A 24341-nucleotide genomic window follows, 5' to 3' on the forward strand; every position below is an offset into this window, starting at 1 on the left:
TAGTGATGGCTTGGTAGTAATAACTAAGAGAAGCTCCTTAGGCGAGTTGATTCAAAACCCGCCCTACAGTCAAACTGTCCTAGGTTCGTCGGAAACGCCGTTCTCGTTATGTTTTCTTAGATTCGTTTTCGCCGTAGCGCCCCGCTACGAGAATGTAGAGGCCAAAAATATGAATCTCTCTAAGTTAAGAGAGGTGACGTTTTCACAACCAAATCCATACAATATTATAAATGCGAAAGTATGTCTGTTTGTCTGTCTGTCTGCTAACGTTTCACGGGCCAACAGTTTAACCGATTTTGATGAAAATTGGCAAAGAGTTAGCTTCTATCCCGGGGACGGACATTGGCTACTCTTTATACCGGAAAAGCAAAGAGTTCCCACGGGATTTTAATAACCTACATCTACGCGGATGAAGTCGTGGGCATGATCTAGTTGTTTATAATAACGTTTAACTATCGTGAGTGATTTTCATTATAAATAGATGTTTCCGGCTGTACCGGCGTAATTAATTCATTATTTGAAAAATAACTGTGACATTATTTATTGGTCGAAACTAAATAACCGTAATAACTTAAGATGGTCAAAGAATAATTCATAAAAGTTGTATTTGACTGCGTTAAAGTACTTTCAGATAACACTTTAAGCGCTTCAGAACACTATTATTATTACTGCAATTTCATGAAGTACATTGAAAAACACATGAAAATTGCTCAGTTTTTCATTATCATCACGAGATTGTGCGATTTGCTATCTTTCCGGGAAACACGGCCGTGAAATTGCTTTGAGTTAATAAATTACACCTATTACATATTTATGACATACCTTTAGGTCCACACACTGGGTTACCTAAGTATAATGTACATACTACGTAAATAAAATTAATATTGTGCAAGGGTTACTACGAAAAATATCTATAATGCCCTATATAAACGTTACTACATTTAAAAATTGATTAAAATCAGTCAATTGTGAGTCGGACTCGCACACGAAGCGTTCCGTATATTATCGTAAAAGAAATACCTAACTCTTTTACTAAAAAAATGTTATTCGACGATTTAAAAACGAAAATAGACATATTTTTTAACAACTTTAGATACGTATATTATTTTAATGATTTACAAATAATAATAGTTTGTCTGGCCATGCAATAATGACAGTAGTTTGTGTAAATGCGGCGAACGCGGCATCAAGCGAGGTAATTGACGTGACATGCATTACATTACATAGATCGAATTTTTTTTTTTTTTGAAAGAATATTAGCCATGTTAAATGACTAATATTCCCCTTTCCTCTCCAACTAAGCGTCAGGCTTGTGCTAGGAGTAGGTACGACAATAGTGCAACGGGCGGGGTTTGAACCGTCGACCTTTCGGTTTTCAGTCCACTCCTTTACCGGTTGAGCTATTGAGGCTCTATTATTATTATTTACTATTCTCTCTGAGAATAAACTACTAGAAAACTCGAAATTAAATTCTCATACCTGGGTGCCTGGTGCACATCGACCGCCCGTTGTGCAAGTCCTTTTTTCCACGCACATGCAAACTGTGGGTGGTGTTCCCACAAGATTACAACATGGGGTTATGCCAGGGGCGGACCATTTCCTGAAAAACCGGCAACGCATCGGTGGTACCTCTGGTGCTGCATATGTTTATGTGCGGCGGTAATCACTGAACACCAGGTGTCACACCTGCTCAGTGCTCGCTATTTTTAATTGAAGAAAAAAACTCATTTTGATACTTATTTTTCAACTCGCTAAAGCACATCCTTTTTAAGATTTAAGATTCTTTATTTGCAGAGACATTTTTTACAATCAGATGCTAAGTACATATTATTGTCCAGTAGAAATGTGTCACCTTACATAATCAGGCATGCAAAATTAGTATAAGGTACAATTCCGTATTTTCGAATAAGGCCGGATTTTTCGAAATTTCCTCGGGATAGGGATTTATATTTTCGATAAGTGATCAGCGAGGTCGCGGGCAGTTGCTAGTATAATATAAATAGCCAGCAAACAAGAGGGTGGGGCACCTGATGTTAAATGATTACCGCCGCCTATATTGACACTGGCACAGCACGAGAAGAACCGTCAATGCGTCGCGGGCTTTATGATATGTTTGTTAACCTTCAGTATATGATTTTTTTGTATTATTTTAAAGAATATGCAGTTCGTTATTTTCTTGCTGACTGTACAAATTTCTTAGAACACGGAAAATTGCAAGGCGAGATTAGCCGCTAATGCGTGTAGGTACCGTCGCCGCCACAAGTCACGCGGATATCGGAAGTCACTCTGTCTGTGTGTCGAGAGAATGGCGATTATTTGTGTTATGACGAATGCTATTAGGTAGTTTTATTTCTCTGTTATATTACGAGTATGTCGATCTGAGAATAGATTCAAGGATCATTTGCAATAGTTCATTGAATATTTCTGTATTTCTCTCACCTTAGAATTTTAGTCAGCATTTCAAATATCTTAAAACATTAACAGGTATAGTATACACCCCATACACATTAGCCCAATTTATATTTGGCCAGTGTATTTCAAAGAGCGTCAGATGTCCGAATTTGGAAAACCTTACCGTTATTTACCGTTAATTACCTTACCGTTGAAATGTTAATATAAAAGGGAAACGGCCCTCAGCAATCTGAGAGAGAAGTAGGGAGAGGGAAAGAGAGAGAATCAAATCCCAATCAAAATATTTGATTTCATATAGGACAACTAATGTCTATGCTACGTCGTCGGTGACTCTACCACCGCACCGGTTCGGAAAGCAGAAGAGATAATAATATAAAATATCGATATAGGTAAATAAACATCAAACGTAATCAGACCAATAATGCTACATGATAATTGATACGTGTTGTACTATGGCAATTACACAGGGTGTAATCACGTTGTATAAGTAATTGATGGGGTACGGTTACAGAGATCGATTTACGCCGCCGCCGTGTTTCGTTACCAATATTGTTTACTTGATTATTGTGTAATAAATTACAATGTATTTGTTTTTACGTGTTAGAACGCTTCCACGTTGAATGCAAAAATCAATTGACATCGATACGTCACGATAGAGACTTTAACCCCATTTAAACCAAAAAGCATATAATAACCTAACCATAATCTACTGTATGCTTACTGTTTATTTTTTACATTAGTATAGGAAATCATTTAATAAATGTTTCAGCAAATGATGAGTTGAGTCCAGAATACCTAGCCATGGCAGTGTGGGTTTTTTGTATAATGTATAAACTTTTTAATATTCACAACACGAACAACGATATGCTTAGTCACATCGCAACAAAGAAATTATGCCAAATTCTACAGCTGGATCAATATGTACACTAATGTAAATAATACCTATTTTCCTTAAACCATTCATGAGGTACTGAGAAACATGGCATGTGTGACTATATTGTTAATAATAGCAAGAAAAGTATAACATTACTCGCTGACTGTTGCGGCTTCACATGCGTGGATATAGGTTTTTAATGCCGTGGAAACTCTTTGATTTTTCGTAATAAAAATTGTCCTATAAACATCCGTTTCCAAGATGCAAGCTATCACTGTGCCAGATTTCATCAGTGTCGGTTCAGTGGTAGAGCCGTAAAACGATAAATAACAGACGGAACATTTTCGCATTTATAATTAGTATGGATGACTCTCATACCGTTACAAATATTTTATTTGGAGTACAAAGAAGCCTCAATGCATAAAATATGCATTTATTTTAATTTCAATGACAATACACAACTGTTGATGATTCAAAAGTCTAATAGAGAATATTTTGAGTTTCACTTTTATAAATCCAAAGTTCAATATTCTCTGAATCCTTATTTCACCTTTAAAGAAAATTAGCGTAAGTTCACAAACTAAAGAGGCTTGTACACATTGATTCAACGTATTTAGTTAGTGTCCTCGACGATCGTGTACACTGACAGGACCAATTGGCAAATATGAGATATGCCCTGGGGCAAAATATAGTGGATTCTTTAACGCTCTTCACGTTGGTCCTGTAAGGAATTTTGTGTGTTTGAATATGTGAATAATTGATGAATACAACTCTTCAGCAAAGTATTATAATTCTTTTTAATGCTTACCATAATTATACTTTTATTTGTCATGTGATAGACTGTACTCGTAGATGTGTCGAAACCAAGAGATCGAGAACGCGTTTGACGAGTGGATCGGCCGAGCGTGTTGGCCCTGTGTGTACAAGGCTCTTTAGATTATAAGTTTTCGTCTGTTTTTTTTTATTGAGGTTGAATAAGGAGCCAACGTGTAAGCGCTATTTCCAAATTATTTATTGAATTAAGATGCATCGACTTGCATATGAAATTCGGTATTACGAGTACGCCAACTGGTCGAGTGATTTGGGCCAAACTATACAAGGGACTTAACGGGAAGGGTGATTGTTCTTTTTGAATGAAATATGAAAGGAATAATTATGATTACTAATATGTAGTATGTCTTTATTGTGATCCTCTCAAGTAAAATACATTGCGATAAAGCATATTCATACAGATGAACTATTTATTTACCTGTAAACTAAAGTCATGCCACATGTGTCGATGATAATGCAATATCATTGAACAAACATGAAACAAGCTATGTAAATACTAATATATATTACAATAGGTTGATTATTTCGTGATGGAAGTCATTGTTTTAATTATTGTAAATCGTACTAGCGTTATAAGTGCAGATATAAACATGTCTAGGTTGTCATGATCATAGTCGCTAAACTGACAAATGCATTAGTCTCGTTACATAGATACTGAAACGAATGTACACTCTTGCACACAAGTGTTAATATAAAAGATATGACTATTTTTACCCTTTGTTAGAATATATGTATATCTGTTCCTTCATACCACTCCAATAACTGAAAACTTTGTTTGCAATAGATGTTTCGATAAATTTTTGCTCAAGAGTTCTCCATAATACGTCATAACATGATATGACGTTAACAAAGTAGACATGACAAACATACTACGCATATAAAACGACAAGTGTAAGTGTATCAAATAAACGAATTCATTGTTTAAAGTTTGAAAATAATAATTATTATGTACTTATTAAATGTTAACATAAAACGGCAAATACATATGTTATTTCCTTCATTTAGCTTTAATTAATATTGTTCGCACGTTTCACCGTCATTGTTACAGTATTACAATTGTGCACGTCACCCAGATAACGCCTGTTTCCTTAGAATCATAAGACACTAGAGATTTATGTACCTCAACTTATATACATACAATGGTAGTTTGTTGCTTATTTATCTGGTGAATACTTAATGCTCGTCTGCTATGAGTCGGCGCTATGCACTTAGAATAATTACATAAAAGTTGCACTAATCTTTAGGTACGCTCTTTTTAGTGTTCCATAGCCGAAAGATTCCAACGAGGAGACCCTATTTCTAATCCTCCGTCTGACCGTTTGTCTGTCTGTCAGCGGGCTGTATCTGATGAACCGTAATCGGTAAAAAGTAAAAATTTTCACAGTTTGTGTATTTCTATTGATTGACGCTCTACCAACGAATAATAAAAATTTCAAAATGGCTGCAACCAGTAAGTATAATATACCTAGTAGTATTATGCTGCCAGGAGGGCTCTCTCCGTCACTCGTTTCATACCATTTCATACAATCGTAGTTCCAATTTCATTTGAATACTAAGCAACCAAAGTCCATGAAATTTTGCAGACATATTCTAGAAACTAATATCTATGTCTGTGGTTTTCCAGATTTCTGTTAAAATATTCGGTTTCAAAGTTACGCGGTCTTAAAATTTTCATACAAATCTTTGAGCCCCTGTAATTTTAAAACTACATATTTTTAGAAAAATCTAAAACACCACAGACACAGATATTAGTTTCTAGAATATGTCTGCAAAATTTCATGGACTTTGGTTGCTTAGTATTCAAATGAAATTGGAACTACGATTGTATGAAATGGTATGAAACGAGTGACGGAGAGAGCCCTGTTAACAAAGAACTTTAACGCTTTACATAACGAATGTCCATGATTGATATTTAAAATGATTGTAGCGCTAGGTGCTTGATTAAAAAAAGGTCAAATGCGTGTCTTTTGAAGGGCTTCTTATCTCGTCTGATTTCTATAAATCAATTGGCTTTAACTTATAGGCTGTAAAACGAGCAATATATTTTGGTTGATAAATAATTCCTTAGGTGCTATAAAATGCAAATTTTAAAGAAAGGATTCACGTTGACTGTATTGCTGGTAAACAGCTATTGACAGTTCCCCGTCCCGGACACGACTCGAACTGTCCATGGTCTAACGTGAATTCATCTTTATGAATAACTCAGAGGAGATGTCCAGTCCAGGTTCTTTATGATAATGAACATGGCTGCCATATGGTATTAAAGTGGAGGAGTACTTCTTTTCTACAAACTGTTTTTCGCTCTCTCCCATCCATCTACCGAATTTTTCAAAGGTCGCGCGTGGTCACTTCGATCTTTGACCTTAATACCCCGCTAGGCATGGTGGCAAAATTTTTTATCACTATCTACCTCTTATAGGAAGTAACACTTTTGAGTCACTAAGTACGACAGATTGTAGTAGGTACTTTATTAAAAAGACCTGTACCATAAATTTACTCAAAGAAACGCAGTAAAGTGTTAATAAAGGGCTTTGTATACCAACTCTATGTAAATTATGTTCGAATTAACGGGATTTCCAACTGTGTAAGTAAAGAACTTATATTTCTCCGAACTCTAGCCGCCGCGCTGTATCAAATTAAAGGCAAATAATATAAAGCCTAGTAAAAAATTCAGAAGAGATTTGAAATTGAAGATTTGCAGATTTTTTCTTTACGCCAAAACTTCACGATGTTAGGTAATCAGGAGTGAGTAGACGGTTTATGATACGGAAAAAAGCTTTCAAATGTTGTTATTTGAGTTAAACTAGGAACATGGATAGAGTTTTAAATGGATATTTTACAGCAATATGAAGCTATATTTTTACTTCAAGTCGTTACAGAGGGTAAAGGCCTTGATACACAAACAGAAGGTACAACAAAGTGATCCAATAAGGGTTCAGTTTTTCTCTAAAATATTACTTGTAAAACGAGGTACATACAAAGCTACTGAACTTTGCACTTTGCTGTAACATTGAACCGGGTTGTAAAAAAATTGAACCCATAAAATAAAGTTTAATGAAACAAGAGAGACAGAAATAGCGACAAATGAAATATTATACGGTACAAGAAATAAGAATTCGGAACTTTTTTTTAAAGTTGTTTACAAAGAGCTTCAACCGCTTGACCTAGAGACGTGAAATTTTGCTTTTTTTTTAGTTTTTTTTTTTTTCATTTATACATAAGTATGTCTTACTTGTGTTTGAAAAAGCTAATTTTATAACCTGCGTAACATACTGATTCAACGGATTTCATGAAGATTTTCACAAATATATGTATAGAAAATCTTTTTGAAAGCTCGAAGCTTTAGTTTTAAGTTTACGTAATTGATTATTATCACCACTACATCATTGTATTGAAAATTCAGCAATTGACAATTTGAAACAATACCAAAGTACCTACCCAATTTGAATAAATGGTTTGACTTTTGAAAAACATAAATAGGTAAAATTCAGATACTTTGACTGAAGCATTTAAAACCTAAAAACAAATTATCGACACCTTCAAACAATCACACTAATATTATAAAGGCGAAAGTTTATATGTGTGTGTGTGTGTGTGTGTGTATGTTTGTTACTCTTTCACGCAATAACTACTGAATGGATTTGGTTGAAATTCAGAATGTAGATAGATAATAGATTGATAGATAGATAGATATATATTTTAGTTTTGTTAACTTAGGATATAGCATGTTTTGAAATATTATTATTGTATAAAGTCACCGTACCTTTAAAAATTATGTTTTAACTATATTTATATTTAGAATTATTCTCATATAAGTGAACATTGTTCTTCTGAGAAATAAACTCTTTAAACCTATAATATCCTGGATTAGCACATAGGCTACTTTTTATCCCGGAAAATCAAAGAGTTCCTACGGGATTTTAAAAAACCGAAATCCACGCGGGCGAAGCCGCGGGCATCTTCTAGTTATTACTAAATTAAAAATTGTAGAAACAATATTTATTTTTGTTGTTTATCTTCATTATATTATATACTCAACTAAAATCCCAGCCTAAAAAATAACTAATTTGAAAATCTGCCCTAAGAACAGGATTATGAGAATATGTTCCGTACATATTCTACCAATTAACGCAACACCTTGAACAGTAATAATTAATTAAGTCTCATGCAGCGACAAAAAGTTATTTATTGTTTGTATCAAAATACAATTAAAGTATGAGATAACACAATATAAAACTAAATGAACAATACCATATGTTTTATTAATAACGAAGATAACACGTTTTCCGGAGAATCCCTCGCCTTCAAATGCCCTTTTTTGGACCGCGCATAATTCGTTGTTGACTTGTTGTGTCTTAATGTGATCAAAGTTAGACTCAACGCACATTAGACGGTATCATACGCACCGTACGCATTGATTTTGAGCTTTTGGGATTGATTACTATGTAACTTCATACACCTACCCGCTCAGTATTTAGTTTGTCTATATTTGTATTTCATAACTTACATTAGGAACGAGGATACATAAGGAAACAGTCAGTGGTCAATATTCTGTATTGCTGTGAAACGTTATTACATAAATATACAACAATACTAGTATAATTCATGCAGAAAAAATAAAATAAAATATAATATAATATAACAGATCCAGTCTGGTCTGTGAAATGCATATTGTGTATGTGCGAGTAATGGATGCGTGGATATTTTTCATACAAATAGAAACACTTACATACCGATATCGATTTCAGCGAATTTGTGACTCGCGCGGCGGCGGTGTGAACAAATATGCGATCACCTTTATAGTAACAGATTAGGATCGCAGTTCCTTATTCGATAGTTAATAAATTTTGAGATGAAATATCGATGTTTCCTGTTTCCTGAATCATTAAATTTATGTCTAGTCTATTTTTGGACAAGCGTTTAGGTTTTTGACACAGACTGGGAATAATTGTAGGTATTGCGACTCAATCAGTGTTCCTTCCTTGTTCTTTTTCGGGCAATCTAATTAGTCTGAGAATGGGTATGCTGGAAAACGGCTTTATTAGGTAGTTATGTATCAATATACTTAATATACTTTCGAGGCCAGCTTCAAGACATGGTCGCTAACTATGGGCCTGATAACAAGGTTGAAAGTCACTCAGCGAGCGATGATATGTGATTAAATCAAAAATGAGGAGATCTGTACCTAGAAGAAAGAGAGTAACCGTTATAGCTCGATGAGGTGCGAAATCAAAGAACCGATAAGCGATGGGGTACAACTGATGCTGACTGGCGACCTCGCATCCGAAAGTGCAGCGTTGACCAACCTCCCATAAGTAGACAGACGACTTAAAAATTCTACGAGTCTCAGGGGACTGAATATAGGCGGCACAAAATCGTAATGTTTGAAACCCCTACCAGAGACCTATGTATACTCAATCCATAAGACTTAGTGGTAGACCCAAAGAAAGATACAGATATAAAATATTAATTGGGTGCCGATTAGTATTTCCAAGCCATTAAACAAAATAACAAGAAAAAGAAGTATTTTCAAGAATCTTTTGTTCAGTTTCTGATACATGAATAATAAGAGTATTGGAAATAATAAAATTGTTTCTGATATCATAATTCATGAATCCAATCATATTATATTATTATTATTGTAATTACTTACTTGGGTTTATATGTCTCCTTCCGTGTGGTAACTGATACTGTTACGTAGGTAATATTATGTAAAATACATGAGTATGATCGCAATTATAATATTTCCATGTTTATATATATATATGTTTATATACGCCCTATACCCACATCAACTATTGTTTAAACAGACAGTTATTTATTGTACTATATTCAACAAATATATTTTATGCCTTGACATTATAGATAATGGAAAGTTGTCGTAATATGAGGTAACATAGTAACTTAATTAACATGTACGAATTATATTTTAAATGTCAACGGTTTTGTAATTTTCAAAAAGTACCCAAAAAAAACATTGTTTTTAAGATATGAATGAGCAGATAATATTTTTCGATCTTAATTGCCATTTTAATCACTTGTTAATTTATGAAACATGCATAATATAACATGTCTCTAGACATTATACGAAAGGGGTTATTTATTTTGAGAACTCGTATAGCCCGACGTACCTAAGTATTTAAATCCAAACGTAATCTATTTGTCTAATCTTCTAAACGGCTGAACTAGATTTGACGGAACTTTTGTAGATAGAAGAAGGATGAGTGATAATACCTATTTGTTCCTAAACTATTTGTTCTGTAAATACAAAGGGATTCTTAGAAACAAAAATAGTGTTGGTATAGAATAGAATAGACAAGTTTTCTGTTGTGTCATCTTACATGAGCTTTCGACTCGTTATTCTATCGACAGATTTCGGAACGCCCTTTCTACTTGGCCTGAAAACTAAAAGGAGTTATCATGAAACTGTGAGAATTGGTCTACGTATTGATTTTCCTGCAAAATCAATAATACAAATCGTAATAAAAATCCCATTAACCGAATGTGTGACAGACAGCGCGACGCGGGTCGACAACCTGCGCGACCATGACCTACTCGCGCGAGTCACTCGCACAGTCAAGTCCACTCGCGGAAGCGAGCGCGTAACTGTTTTACAGTTTAATAAGAGTTTAATGAAATAATTCTGATTCATGGAAGACTTTTTTACAAATGCTTACCTGCCTGAACAAAGCTTTCAACAAGTGTAAATTATAACACTCCCAACAAGTGAAGGTTACGGTAACTAGAAAAGAGCTCATAACTTTCAAACGGCTGAACCGATTTTCTTGGATTATATCTAAGAACACTCTCGATCAAGCCACCTTTCAAACAAAAGAAACTAGATTAAAATCGGTCCATTAGTTTAGGAGCTACGATGCCACAGACATAGATACATCATACACAGATACACACGTCAAACTTATAAAACCCTTCTTTTCGGGTCGGGGGTTAATAATAGACCGTTGATGCCGGAAAGTCCTTAGGCTAAGATCTATAGAGCGTAAGTACTTTAGATTTGCTCAGATGTAGAGTTAAAACGAGACAGAGTTACCTGAGATACATAAATCTGTCTGGTTTAAACTGTCTTTAAGTTTGGGCAAAGGTAAAGTAGGTAGGTACGCTGTACAGATCTCAGCCGGGAGCCCTAGACTGGAGTAGGAAGCATAGCGTAGGGCGATTTCTGCAATCAACCGACGACGATACAAAGTAGATCTATCTGGATAAGGAAGGCTGAGGCCCAGCTATAGTAGTGCTCGTTGGAAAAGTTCTCTGTCGAGCCGTGGACATTCATAGGTCGAAATGATGATGATGATGACAATTTTAATTGAAGGTGGCAATTTAATTCACCAAACACAATGTTAGGAAGAGTAGGTATACACAACTAGCAGGTTTAAGATATTGTATTGCGTCAATTTCTTACGTTTATAAGTTCGCGCTATCAAGTAAATTCGAACATTGTTATGCTCTGTAAACCTTGGTTTATGTACGTGTATGTACATTAATTTGTTAAATTGACATCCCTTTAAGCACCAATGAGGGCTTTTAACAAAGCAATTATAGCGATCTACAGAGACATCCATTAACCGTTTCCTATGTCCTTTGAAACTCACTTGCAAAAATTTCCTATTTAATTTCTTAAGATGCATCGACCGGGAAATATGATATTTATTTAAAACATCTCATATTTTAGCGACGTCAAGGCTCAGTAAATAATCCACATATTTGTAAATGGTTGTAAAAAATAAATATTTTGGGGTCACTGCACTTCCTTAAAATCACTACAATGTCAATGGATCAAGAACGGTAACTGTTATAATTATTTAGGTAAGTATAGTAAAAACGAATAATACATAAACATGTTTATGTGTTGTTAGTAAATACATAGGCACTATAATATGTCAAGGGCTGGGTGATAAAATAGATACCTAATACAAATATTTACTTAATCTATTTTAAGGGTTCAATTTGCTACTGATTCTGACCTAGTTACAGCAGGACTATAATAATATTGATAGAGAAATAAAAAAACCGGACAAGTGCGAGTCAGACTCGCGCACCGAGGGTTAGGGTACATGCCAAATTTCATGATTCTAGATCAACGGGAAGTACCCTATAGGTTTTTTTGACAGACATGACAGATGGACAGACAGACAGGCAACAAAGTTATCCTATAGGTAGGGGTTCCGTTTTTCCTTTTGAGTTACGGAACCCTAAAAAATTGGAACGTATCAATTAAGACCGACATGTTGGCTGGTCTGCAGATGGTTTGAAGCTTAGTTGCAACACGTAATTCCATCTCAACATGATTGGCATAGATAGTCAGTGGATTGAGGAACTCACGCGATATGCTAATTGATCAACTAAATTACAAAGTTATTTGATGTTTTTATAACTGAAGCCCGATCAAAAAGACTTTATATTATTACTTACAAATGTTGCGAATTGAATTGAACATTAAAAATAATATGTAGGTAACTGTCCCTATTTTCATCATACTCGTATATTTAAATATCAAATTCAAGTATTTTTTCAAATTAAGTAGGTGCTTATAATAGGTAGGTGATTTTCTGTGAAAATATTTTACTCGTAAACAAAAATAGATGCTGATATGTAGGTATATAAGTAACAGTGTCCACTGAAGATCACTTAGGTGGGCTATACAAAAGCCAACTTCTTTCATTTGCTGCAAAAAGTGCATTGCATGCTTTAATCCTATTTAAATCGTAAAATCTTCGGTAAAAATAGCATACCACCATTTATTTTGGGAAAAGCTGTATAAAAGTGTCTTGGTAAAACCAAGGAACAAGCACAATTTCCGCATTAACTTAACCGTTTGAACGCGGACGTTCATTTGACCAAAACCGTAGTAAGATCTATTACCTAGGTTTTCAGTTTCTTTTTGTCACGTTTAAATAGTTTACTGGCTAACAATAGATATAATTAAGTTCACTCGTGCGTCTTTTGCTATTATTTAGCTTAGAATCAGTTCAGTTACAAGTAAGTAAAAGATTTAAACCGATGCAAGGTAGGTGTGGTGGTTGGGATGAATGGGTCGATTTAACCTATCGATGTACTTAACTTACTCAACGGCTTGACCGATTTTGATAAATGATACGTCATTAGATATGTCTTGATGTATAGGTAATAAAATACTAAAAAATCATACTTAATGGCGAATATTATGCGTTTTATGTTCGGGCTAAAAAAGGTGCAGTGCAAACCGCAGTCGGGGTTTTTGAAAACTTTTCAAATTAGTTGTTGGATAATACAACTAAAAATTGTATACAACTATTAAATTGTAATACTCTTTCTTTCTCTGTTCTAAAGTTTTATTTTTTAGTTATTAAGTCAGAAATGAGGATCGAATCTAGAACACTATCATATAAGCGTCGGCCTCCGAGAAGAAGAGAATCTCCTCCCAAATCTAGCAGAAAATCGTGCTGGATGTTTCTTTACCATAAAACCGTTAAAGTCAATTAATTCACTTATCACGTTCTTCTGGTGAATTAAGTGTAAGCTCGATTTAACGCAATTGAACATGTTCTAAAAATCACGTTCTTCTGGTGAATTAAGTGTAAGCTCGATTTAACGCAATTGAACATGTTCTAAAAAAAAGAAATTATTAAAACTTAAATTGATTTGACGATGCCTGCCAAATATATTTTGTTTTTATTTTTATATATCGATTTAATACACTTAACACATTTTCCGATCATCTTTAGGCTTCCACTAATTAATGATTAAAAGGTTTTGCTGACAGTTTTGCTGTGACTGACGCATAATTTACGAGCAGGCGGGTCACCTCATGTTAAGTGATTACCGCCGTCCATGAACATTTGCAGCACCAGTTGCCGGTCTTTCAGGAATCAATCTAGTGGGAACACCGCCGATGGGGGATGGGATGGGGAATTTTATTAATTAACTTCATAGTAAAACGCATTAATTGTTTGTCAACAGACGCGCGTCCATGATGTCCCCTCGCCAGCTGATGCGGAACTCCAACATGACGCAGAAGTGGCAGCGACGAGAGATCTCCAACTTCGAGTACCTCATGTTCCTGAACACTATTGCGGGTGAGTCTTATAATACTAACTATAATAATATAATACTCGGAATTTCCGAAAATCGGTCAAGTGCAAGTCGGTTCCGTGCCATCGTACAAGAAGAAAGAGAATACTCTATTTATTTGTTTAATTTTCATGGCGGCCATTTTTATGTTTTCAGGGTTCCGCACCTCAAAAAGAGGGTATAGGGTTCCGTACCCGGCGGATGCCAACAAAATCCTATTACTAAGCCTTCGCTGTCCAACCGACCGTCCGTCCGTCCGTTCGTCTGTCTGTCAGCGGGCTACATATCTAGAACCGTAATAGGTAGAGAGTTCAAATTTTCACAGAATATGAAACGGGAATTACCCTACAGGTTTTCTTGAAAGAGAGACAACAAAGTAATCCTATAAGGGTTCCGCTTTTCCTTTTGAAATACGGAACCCTAAAAAAGTTTTGTGGGCTGCAACTGCCAGTATCATGTACTTATTTTGACAGTTTTATAGAACACGACTTTTGTTTGGACTCGATTAGGACGATGCACTGTAAATCAACGAACTATTATTTTATAGATACATATTTCGATGCTATGAATGCAGTCACTTGCTATTTGCATATGACTCGGTAGCGGTAGAGTAAAGAGAAACATCAATTGGACTGGATTAACTCAATATGCAATTGAAAAGCTTATTTTCTAATAAACCAGTCGCTAGTACGCAATCGCGCTGTGGTTACTTTGCAGCAAAAGTATACTTTGCGAAGCTTGGTAGTTCTACCCGATCTCTATGGGGAAAGATCGGGCTATGTAGGCTTTCTACCCACTAAACCCCCTCGGTGTCCATCGTCAGATCTTATTAAGAGGCTACGGCAACTCTACATGTGCTACCGCAAGCTGCCTTCTTCCCAGGGTCCCCGGCCAGACTCCCACTACGCCACTCGCGTCCCCGATATCCCATCGCTCGGAATTGATTGATAGATTACCTAACTTTTTAGTCTATTACAAATTAGCCCTTGACCCAATCACACCTGGTGGTAGTGATGATGCAGTCTGAGACGTAAGTGGGCTTACTGGGACGGAGTGTAATAGTTCTATTAAACTCATATTGGTTTCTACACGGCATCGTACCGGAACGCTAAAACGCCACTTATCGGCACGAATTTGCTGGTAGGGTGGTAACTGGCTATAGCCGTAGTATAGCCCCTACCAGACCACTATTTAAAAATCATGAATTTTCAAATCGCCAGTGCCGGGAATGGAACCTAAGACCTCCCACTTAATATTATAAGACCACAGCGCTCAACATTGCGCCAGGTAGATCGTCAACTCATAGGTCCTTACATAAGATTACAGACATCATGCCAGTATGACGTCGGTTAAGCAGCACACAACTATTAGCGAATGTTACGTTGGTCAGACAAAACGACGGTTTCCTTCCTCATTATCTGTTATCACAAATTGCTTGCTACCATTGCCAGTTGCCACTAATGGATCGATAATAATCATCTTTGGGGTTCCGTACCCGAAGATGGTTAAGTTCCTCACCCGAAGGATGCCAACGGGACCCTTATTAGTAATACTAATAATCCGCTGGTGGCCCGTCCGTCTGTCTGTCAGCTGGCGATATCTCATGAACCGTAATAAATATAGAATTGAAATATTCACATATTAATGTGTATTTTTTTGCCGCTATAACAACAAATCAAAATTACAAAATGGCTGCGATAAAAATGAAAAAAAATAAAAAGTGTATAAACAACTTTTAAATACCCGGTATGTTACAACAACAATAATAATAACATGACGACATACTGTGATTTTCTTACTATCCCGTCCTTACTTTTTGTTTCTGAATAATTAATTCAATAAGCTGTCGGTAACTAGTGAACATTTTATATAAGTGGTCAGTAATTAATCGGAAAACAAAACAGTCTGCCAATCATCTGATAATGATGGACCTTAGTTTTTCACCTAATTAGATCACTTACTTTCATAATTATTGTTCAAGGAGGCTGATGGTAAATAATAGAACCAGACAAGTACGAGTCGGACTCGCATAACACGAGTTCCGTACATCGTAAAAGAAATAATATTTTTAACTTTTATTGTGATGTAACCACAAATTCAAGATTTTGGATTTTTATACTTTACTAGCCGATGCCCGCGAGTTCGCCCGCGTGGATTTAGGTTTTTTGAAATCCCGTGGGAACTCTTTGATTTTCCGGGATAAAAAGTAGCCTATGTGCTAATCCAGGATATCTCCATCTCCATTCCAAATTTCAGCCAAATCCGTCCAGTAGTTTTTGCGTGAAGAAGTAACAAACATACACACACACACACACACACACACACACACACACACACACATACAAACTTTCTCCTTTATAATATTAGTGTGATGACATTGATACCTGCCAAGTTTCATGATTCTAGTTCAATAGAAAGTATCCTGTAGATTTTGATTTCCTTGACAAACACGATAGACAGCAAGACGCACAACGAAGTGATCACTTAAGGGTTCTTTTTTATTTCTTTTGAGATCCGGAACCCTAAAAAAGATAATGATCGAGATCGATTGATGCAACAATAAATAAATAATCGATGTTTACTATATCGATCGTTTATCAAGACATTGAAACTCGTCGATTTCAATGGAAGTGTACATTTTTTCTCCAAGGCGCCTTTTGCATGCAAATATCAATTAGTGTCAGTTTCGTCAATTTACCTAGATGCGGGAAACATTGGGAAATTGATAAAAACGTTCACGCATTTTACCTATTATCCTTGAGATTCTAGATAAAATAATAATAGGTCCAATGCGGAAAGTAGACTAGACTTCAAGAGTCAGTTAGTGTGACCTACATTTAAAAATATTAGCCCCTATCTTCATTGAAATCACTTACTAAAATATTATAAATGCAAAAGTGTGTTTCTTTGTTGGTTTGTCCCTTAATAAACAACGGATTGACGTGGTATTTTGCAAGGATATAGCTAAACAATTGAACCCAGAACTTCGTATTTTGGCCTACCATTGCGAGAGGGTGATCGTCTAAAATTGATACTAAGTTAGGGACTGTAGAGGCGTTCAATATGGCTTTTATACAATTGATAGGTCTGAATTTAGTGCGTTCTTTTTCCATTATGAAAGAATAGATTTAGCCCTGTCATTATACTTTAGAGATTGTCTACTACAGAAATAATTAGGTACATTATTAAATTCAAATTCAAATTCAAATTCAAATTATTTTTATTCAATTAAACTTTTACAAGTGCTTTTGAATCGTCAAAATAATCTACCACTGGTTCGGAATGCTGTTCCTACCGAGAAGAACCAGCAAGAAACTCGGCGGTTGCTCTTTTCAAATGTACAATTTACAATAATATGCCATACTGTATACAAGCAATTGCAACGCCGTATATTGCTGGAGCGAATCAAATCCAAGCTTTTTTGTCATTTACATAATCTTCGATTGTATAATAAGCTTTTTCCAGGAGCATACTTTTAATAGATTTTTTAAACTTGTGTAAAGGCAAGTCTAAAATTGATTGTGGAATTTTATTATAAAATATTACACTCATTCCCACAAACGATTTTCCCACTTTCCTGAGGCGGAGCGTAGGATATGCGAGCCTATTACGGTTTCTAGTTTGCATGTAATTTCTAGTTCAGCCGTTTAAGAGTTATCAGCTCTTTTCTAGTTTTCTTGTAGAAAAGAAGGTTAGATAACCGTTAGGTTCATAATATTATGTCAATAGACAAATGTCAAGCTGTTCTGATGGACGTTGCCTAAATACATAATTATTTATTTGAAAATGATGTTTTGGAAAACTCAGATACTTTTGATCGTCGGGGGTGTTATAAATTTTTAATTTACACTTGTTCGTCTAGTGCCATCTCCTATCGGAGGTTGGCAATCATTAAGGCTAACTGTATTTTGTTCAGCGCTGCTCTAGCTAGCTGCTAAAATTAGCAAAGTGAAAAAAGAAAGTCGCTCCTCTCTTTTCTTTTCAAATAGTTAGAAAGGTAAGAAAATATGTACCTGCTTAAGTAGTTACATAGATTTACACAACAATACGACTGTAATTTATATCTCCTTTGACAATTGCCTCATTATAATTGCTGTGCCATTTCTGAGCCGGTTTCCTAACGTTCTGGTCTGTTAATAGATTTAGTTATAGTCGGTTTTTATGAGGGAGACATTAAATACCTAGTAAAAGTCTAGATTTTTATGTAATTTATGAATGAAAATATTACTAAGTCTAAAAACATTGAAATCACAATTTTAATACATGTAGTACCTACGTATTGGATATGTTTATTTTATTATTGGAAAAAATGAATACATTATGTCGATGCATATTAAGATTAACCCTAGTCCAAAACTGAATTTATAAAATTAAATTACAGGATCTCTTAAGATAGATAAAAGTTCGGGGCAGAAGTCAAAGATTTGGCTTTGGACTAAATATACTCTAAAAAAAGTAGTAAAATTGCCTAGGTCAATCGTATACTGATTTATACCTACTGCCGCCGTTTCATCATTGAACTAGGTAGAAAATGATAAACATTTTTTGAGTCCTCTATTCCTATAGTAATTCTGCAAATTTATTGTACCTAGAATCTTGCGCGCAAAGAATGTCTATGTGTTTACTTTATTAGTACCTATCTACTACTGGTCATTTGAGAATAACCAGCAAAATACTGTAGGTAGGTACTATCCCTTTATGTTCCTGGACATCTATACTTAGCAGGGTTATCTCTAGGTTATCTTCTATTTACCAATTAATCGCAGAAGGTCAGTGACATCGGACATTGCGTGCACCAGTCGACTAAAAACATCAACCTATCCATTATCACGAAAAAAAGGTCCTTTGTTGATTAATTTCCCAAGATTATCCTCTTATTTAATAAGATAAAAAAAGTTGTTCACTTTATAAATAAATTAGTACCCAGAGCGAAAAGGCTAATTTAAAAAAAAAACATTACCTTTTTAACATTCTCAGAATACGTTTAGGGAGTCTACGCATATCACTTGACACTTCACATGCACAGATGAAAAAGTTTTCCCGCGCGAAAACTTTGACGTCATTCCTATTGCAAAATGGTTATCGCATTTGACAGTTCACTTTCGTTTAGAGTTCACTCTCACTTTGCTTTTTTTTTGTTTTTTTTTTGTAATTTGTAAAGTGATCAGTAGGCGTGGTCGCGACTGCGAAAGTAGGCACTCGTTTGACGAATGGCCGGGTATTAGATGGGAAATGAGAAGGCGCGGGTCACGTGAAAACAACAATAGGTCCATTCAGCTGAGACTTACAGTGGGACAGCGCGCGATAAGCGGCTTTGACCGACACCGATCTCGCGCCGATCGGTGTCGGTCAAAGTGCAGGCCGATTGCATTGCAAGGAAATAAATAATTTATAGTTTAGTAGGAACTTACAGACTTTCTTTGCTTTTTTTTCTCTCTTGTCTGACCTTACACTGACCAGCCAATGTCAAGTTTGTAGTTATTTACAAGTTAGGGAAACTATAATATGTATAAGCACGGACTCCGTCTGCGCCGGCGCCCGCCGACACATACGCGGCGCCCCTCTAGAGCGCCTTCCAGTCAGTTCCACCACCAATAAACACCAGCAGAACACAAAAACCGGCCACTTCCAACAAAAAACACTCCAAAAAGGCACAACACGCGCGCCTGCAAACGCCACCACAGACCAAGTCCCTTTCTTTTCTTTCACGGCAAATCTTACAGGCTAAGGCCTCATTCATACGAGAGCTTTTTTAACGTCCTTTAAAAAAGCGTTCAAATAGAACAAATGCATTCCCAAGTATCTGTTCACACGGCAACGCTTTTTTATCGCGCACTGTTGTATTTTCAACGCAACGCCGGGTTTTAACGCAACGCTTTTTTAACGCTCGTGTGAATTAGGGCTAACAGCTGAAAATTGTCTGTCATATTTAGGAAGTTCTTAGGTACAAAGATACTTCTTTCTGTCAAGTGTTGGACCCACTGGGCCGGTATACCTATTATGTACCTTTATCTAAACGTCAAATTAGTTATTGTGTGTCAACTACACATAACAGGCTATTAGCACGAAGAAATCATAATATGTATACAGAATGTACTATTGAGGCGTAAAGGCATTAAGATTTCACTGTTAATATATTAAAATTACATTCGTTTTTTTTTTTAATAATGTGCGTGTTCAAAATTACTATTCTGTTTTCTTTAAATTCAACGCCATATTTTAAAATTGCGCTTGTCGTACTTATTAAAAATATCATAGAAGTAGGAATATGTAATCTCCATAAATCGTATAACAATTATATCTATTTAGCAACATTAATTTAGGTCAAATTTCTCTCGACCTCAGTTTCAACCGCAATGAAGTATCGACCTTACCATGGTGGTGATAGCGCAACCGTTTGTCAATTCATCCTTCGACGACTGTTGCTAGCCACTGTTCTTTTTTTGAATTTACTGAGTTTTTCTATCAAGAAATCTCGGTAGCAGGCCAAAGTTGCAAAGGCAGTGTTGCCTCAGAGAACACGTAAAACTGCTGGTCCTGCGCTTGATGTCTCTCCGGTCCCATCAGAAAGTTAGAGAATAGAGATTACACCTGTGTATACGCACATATAGGTGTAATAGCATGGATTTGAATCGCTCCAGCAATACACGGCAATTGCTTGTATAGAATGGCATATTATTGTAAATTGAACACTTGAAAAGAGCAACCGCCGAGTTTCTTGCTGGTTCTTCTCGTTAGGAACGGCATTCCGAACCAGTGGTGGTGTTGACGATTCAAAAGCACTTGTAAAAGTTTACTTGAATAAGAATATATTCTATTCTCAATTCACTATACTTATTACTTACTTAATATCTATTTATAATCGTCTCTACATACCAGTACTCTACCAGGCAAACCAGGTTGAGGAGAATTTAATGACTAGTGAGAAAGGGTTTAGGGTCGCTTTGTTGGCGTCTATACTTAATATCTTCTGCGCAAATGGTCTCCTCTGATTTTTGATTGAAAGTCGGCGCTTGACTTTGATCTCACCTGGTGGTAAGTGACGATGCAGTCTGTGATGGAAGAGGATTAACATATTTATAAAATTTTATAGATATGTTTGTTAAAGATTAAAAACTTCTCAAACGCAGTGGTAAACTGTTGACTCCCGGGTTCGATTTTCGTCGAGGTCATTATGGGATTTTATAACTTCTAAAATTTCATACATAAATTTTACAATTTCATAGCCCATCACTACGTTTGGAAAGTTTTTAATTTTGAACAGATTTGCGGTTGTTTACAGTAATTAATTGTATCATTATGATTTGTGATAGAGATCATTTATTGAGCGTATCGTTAATTATAGGTAGATACGGTTATTAAACTAGATTTCCAATAAACGGACTTATAGTATCCAATTATGTTAATAGATACTTACTAAGTTGAAATAATGACAGTTTTGCGAAATGAAACAACTTGATTTTTCTTATTACCTAGATAAAACTAAGAAAAGACGTTTTTGCATCGTTGCGTCTTCTAAGTTCTACATCAATCGATAGACATCCAATGCTGGACCAAAAGTAGTCTAAGTAGGTATGTCCGTCTTCAAAATGCAAGCTATCTCTGAACCAAATTTCGTCAAAATTGGTTACACAAATAGGCCATAAAAAGCTAGCAGACAGACAGATAAACTTTAGGATCACACTAATATAATAAAGGTGAAAGTTTTGTATGTGTGTATGTGTATGTTTGCTACTCTTTCACGCAAAAACTGCTGGCCGGACTTGGCTGAAAGGAATATAGCTTATACTCTTTTGAAATCCCTAACCTCACTCCATGTAGCACTCGGCAACCTGGGCGGTCTACTCGGCTTCTGAAGTGAGATTGGATGGCTGGAGTGAAAGACTTCAGCGGGGAGGGCAACTCACGCACAACAAACGTAAACGTTTAAGTGTGCGGAAACCAGCCCAGAGAGAAGAAGAAGAGCCTTATACCCTGACTTAACAAATACTTTGGCTACTTTTTATCCCGGAAAACCAAAGAGTTCCCGCGGGATTCAAACAATCTAAAGTCACACGGACGAAGGTGCGTGTATCATCTACTAGTCTATAATATTAATATGGATTTATGTTTTTGTCGCCAGGTCGCACATACAACGATTTGAACCAGTACCCGGTGTTCCCCTGGGTGCTCACCAACTACGAGAGCGAAGAGCTTGACCTCAGCCAGCCATCCAACTACAGAGATTTATCTAAGGTACGCATCATCTTCACCGTCCCAACCTTTCGCCGATCCATTACTGAGCCTGGGGCTCTTCCCAAACGAGAAGAAGAGTTAGGCCATAGTCAACTTCGTTGGCCAAGTGAGGATTACTATATTCATCTATAGGTCGGCAAGTAATTTTAAGTCGGGCCCGAATACCGTTGAATTTTTTTATCGAGGTCCAGAAAAAAAATGCGAAAAATTACACCGACGGTCTTGAGCCAGTTTATTATAGTTTGGTTCACGTGACGGACAGTAAATGCGAAATTTATAATCCTAGCAAAGTGCATATTATAATCATGCAAAATTTGTAAAAGTTAATTTTTTTTAATTTATAGCGCTAGATACATAATTTTGCGCACTTGACGGTTTTACAATTTCAGTCGAACGGTAACACAGTAAATTCTGAGCATAAGAAAAACTAGAACGGATACAATGTAGATTCAGATTTTAGGTCATTTAGAACACTTCCTATTTGTGCCTTCCGATGTAACTAAAGACTTTCAATACTTCTCGCAAACGTTGAACGATGCTAAACGTATCGAGGCTGAGATCTATCGAGCGAACTTTGCCTTTCCTCAGACTTGACTCTGTTAAAACGAGAGAGCGTTATAATCACTGATATAAATCTGTCTCCTTTTAGCTAAAACTTAAGTCTGAGTAATATCAAAATACGCTCTATAAATCTCAACCACTTCACAATCAGAGGACTTTTGACATTATGATACACGACAATTGCAACATGGCCGACATGTCGATAACTCTTTTATTTATATATGTCGGATATTTGTGTCTGGATCCGACAAATATATTTTTTAAGAGTATAAGGCCTTAGTTTAAACTATCTTGTTAATTTTTTTTAAACTTCAACAGCCGATCGGCGCGCTGAACCCAAGCCGCCGCGCCTACTTCGAGGAGCGGTACAACACGTGGGAGCACGAGTCCACACCGCCCTTCCACTACGGCACGCACTACTCCACCGCCGCCTTCGTGCTCAACTGGCTGATACGAATCGTGAGTCTTTACCCCCCGTCCACACCCTGCCCGTGTGGCATGGGAAGACGCGAGGAACGGAGGCAGAGACGTAGTTTGGCTGAGTTCCTCGTTCATGCCCATCGCTCCCTATTTTGTCGGTAAATATGCAATAGCGCGCACGCTGCTACAGTTTCAACGTCCATCGCGTTGCAAAGGCAAGCGACCTAGTGCGGCGCGTCGCGATTAATTGCGCGAGTAGAGCAGTGTGTGGGCCACAGCCGATCGGCGCGCTGAACTAAAGCCGCCGCGCCTACATCGTACCTGAATTACTTTATTTTGAACATTTCCCGACCATAGTGACCTAGACGTCTGCTTTATCATCAGCCTAATGCTTCCTTTGTATATATACCCTTTTCCGCTTTTAGCCATCCCTTAATTTCCAATTCAGTAATACCATTAGAGTTTAGACCAATCCTTTTATTCTTTTGATTGTGATTAAATCTTCAAGTTTTATTCCTTAACATTTCATACCTTCTCGCCCTTTGGTAGATCCTATTCAAAAGGTTTTTCTGGGTCAGGTTTAGCATCCTAGAAATACAAAAGTATCAACATGACTCAATACGAATTGGTGAAGTTCAAAGTTCTGATGTAGCCACCACTATGTACACAGTCAACCAGATAAACAAATTCCATCGGACGATCCGATCAATCCACCCAAAACTTCGCACGAACTACCTAAGAATACCTAATACCTAAGAATAAGGAGTTCTTGTTTCACAGAATAATGAAAAGAAAACATTGCCACACAAATAAATTCAATAAGAACTAATTTGCAGAGGGATAAATTGATAAATGCAGAACACCACGCATACTTCACGCGGGTGAAAGCAAATATTGGTTGAAGATAATGCCTGTGATAATTATTTTCATTTCCTCTGTA

General features: G+C 36.3%; 2 protein-coding genes across 12 annotated transcripts in view; one reads left to right on the forward strand and one right to left on the reverse strand.

The window, feature by feature from the left end:
- LOC123876258 (facilitated trehalose transporter Tret1-2 homolog) overlaps nt 1-19407 on the reverse strand; it is a 56231-nt gene extending 36824 nt beyond the window's left edge. The window contains exon 1 of the mRNA XM_045922466.1: nt 19146-19407. Coding sequence (XP_045778422.1) covers nt 19146-19186 — 41 coding nt within the window. The 5' untranslated portion in view covers nt 19187-19407. The remainder of the gene's footprint in view (nt 1-19145) is intronic.
- The window catches only part of LOC123876254 (neurobeachin), a 507523-nt gene that overhangs the window by 474001 nt on the left and 9181 nt on the right, over nt 1-24341 (forward strand). For all 11 annotated transcript variants that reach the window (XM_045922451.1, XM_045922447.1, XM_045922450.1 and 8 more), the window contains 3 exons: nt 14075-14190; nt 22308-22420; nt 23300-23440. In XM_045922451.1, coding sequence (XP_045778407.1) covers nt 14075-14190; nt 22308-22420; nt 23300-23440 — 370 coding nt within the window. The remainder of the gene's footprint in view (nt 1-14074; nt 14191-22307; nt 22421-23299; nt 23441-24341) is intronic.

The sequence above is a fragment of the Maniola jurtina genome, chromosome 21 (assembly GCF_905333055.1).
Source record: "Maniola jurtina chromosome 21, ilManJurt1.1, whole genome shotgun sequence".
Classification (NCBI taxonomy): domain Eukaryota; kingdom Metazoa; phylum Arthropoda; class Insecta; order Lepidoptera; family Nymphalidae; genus Maniola; species Maniola jurtina.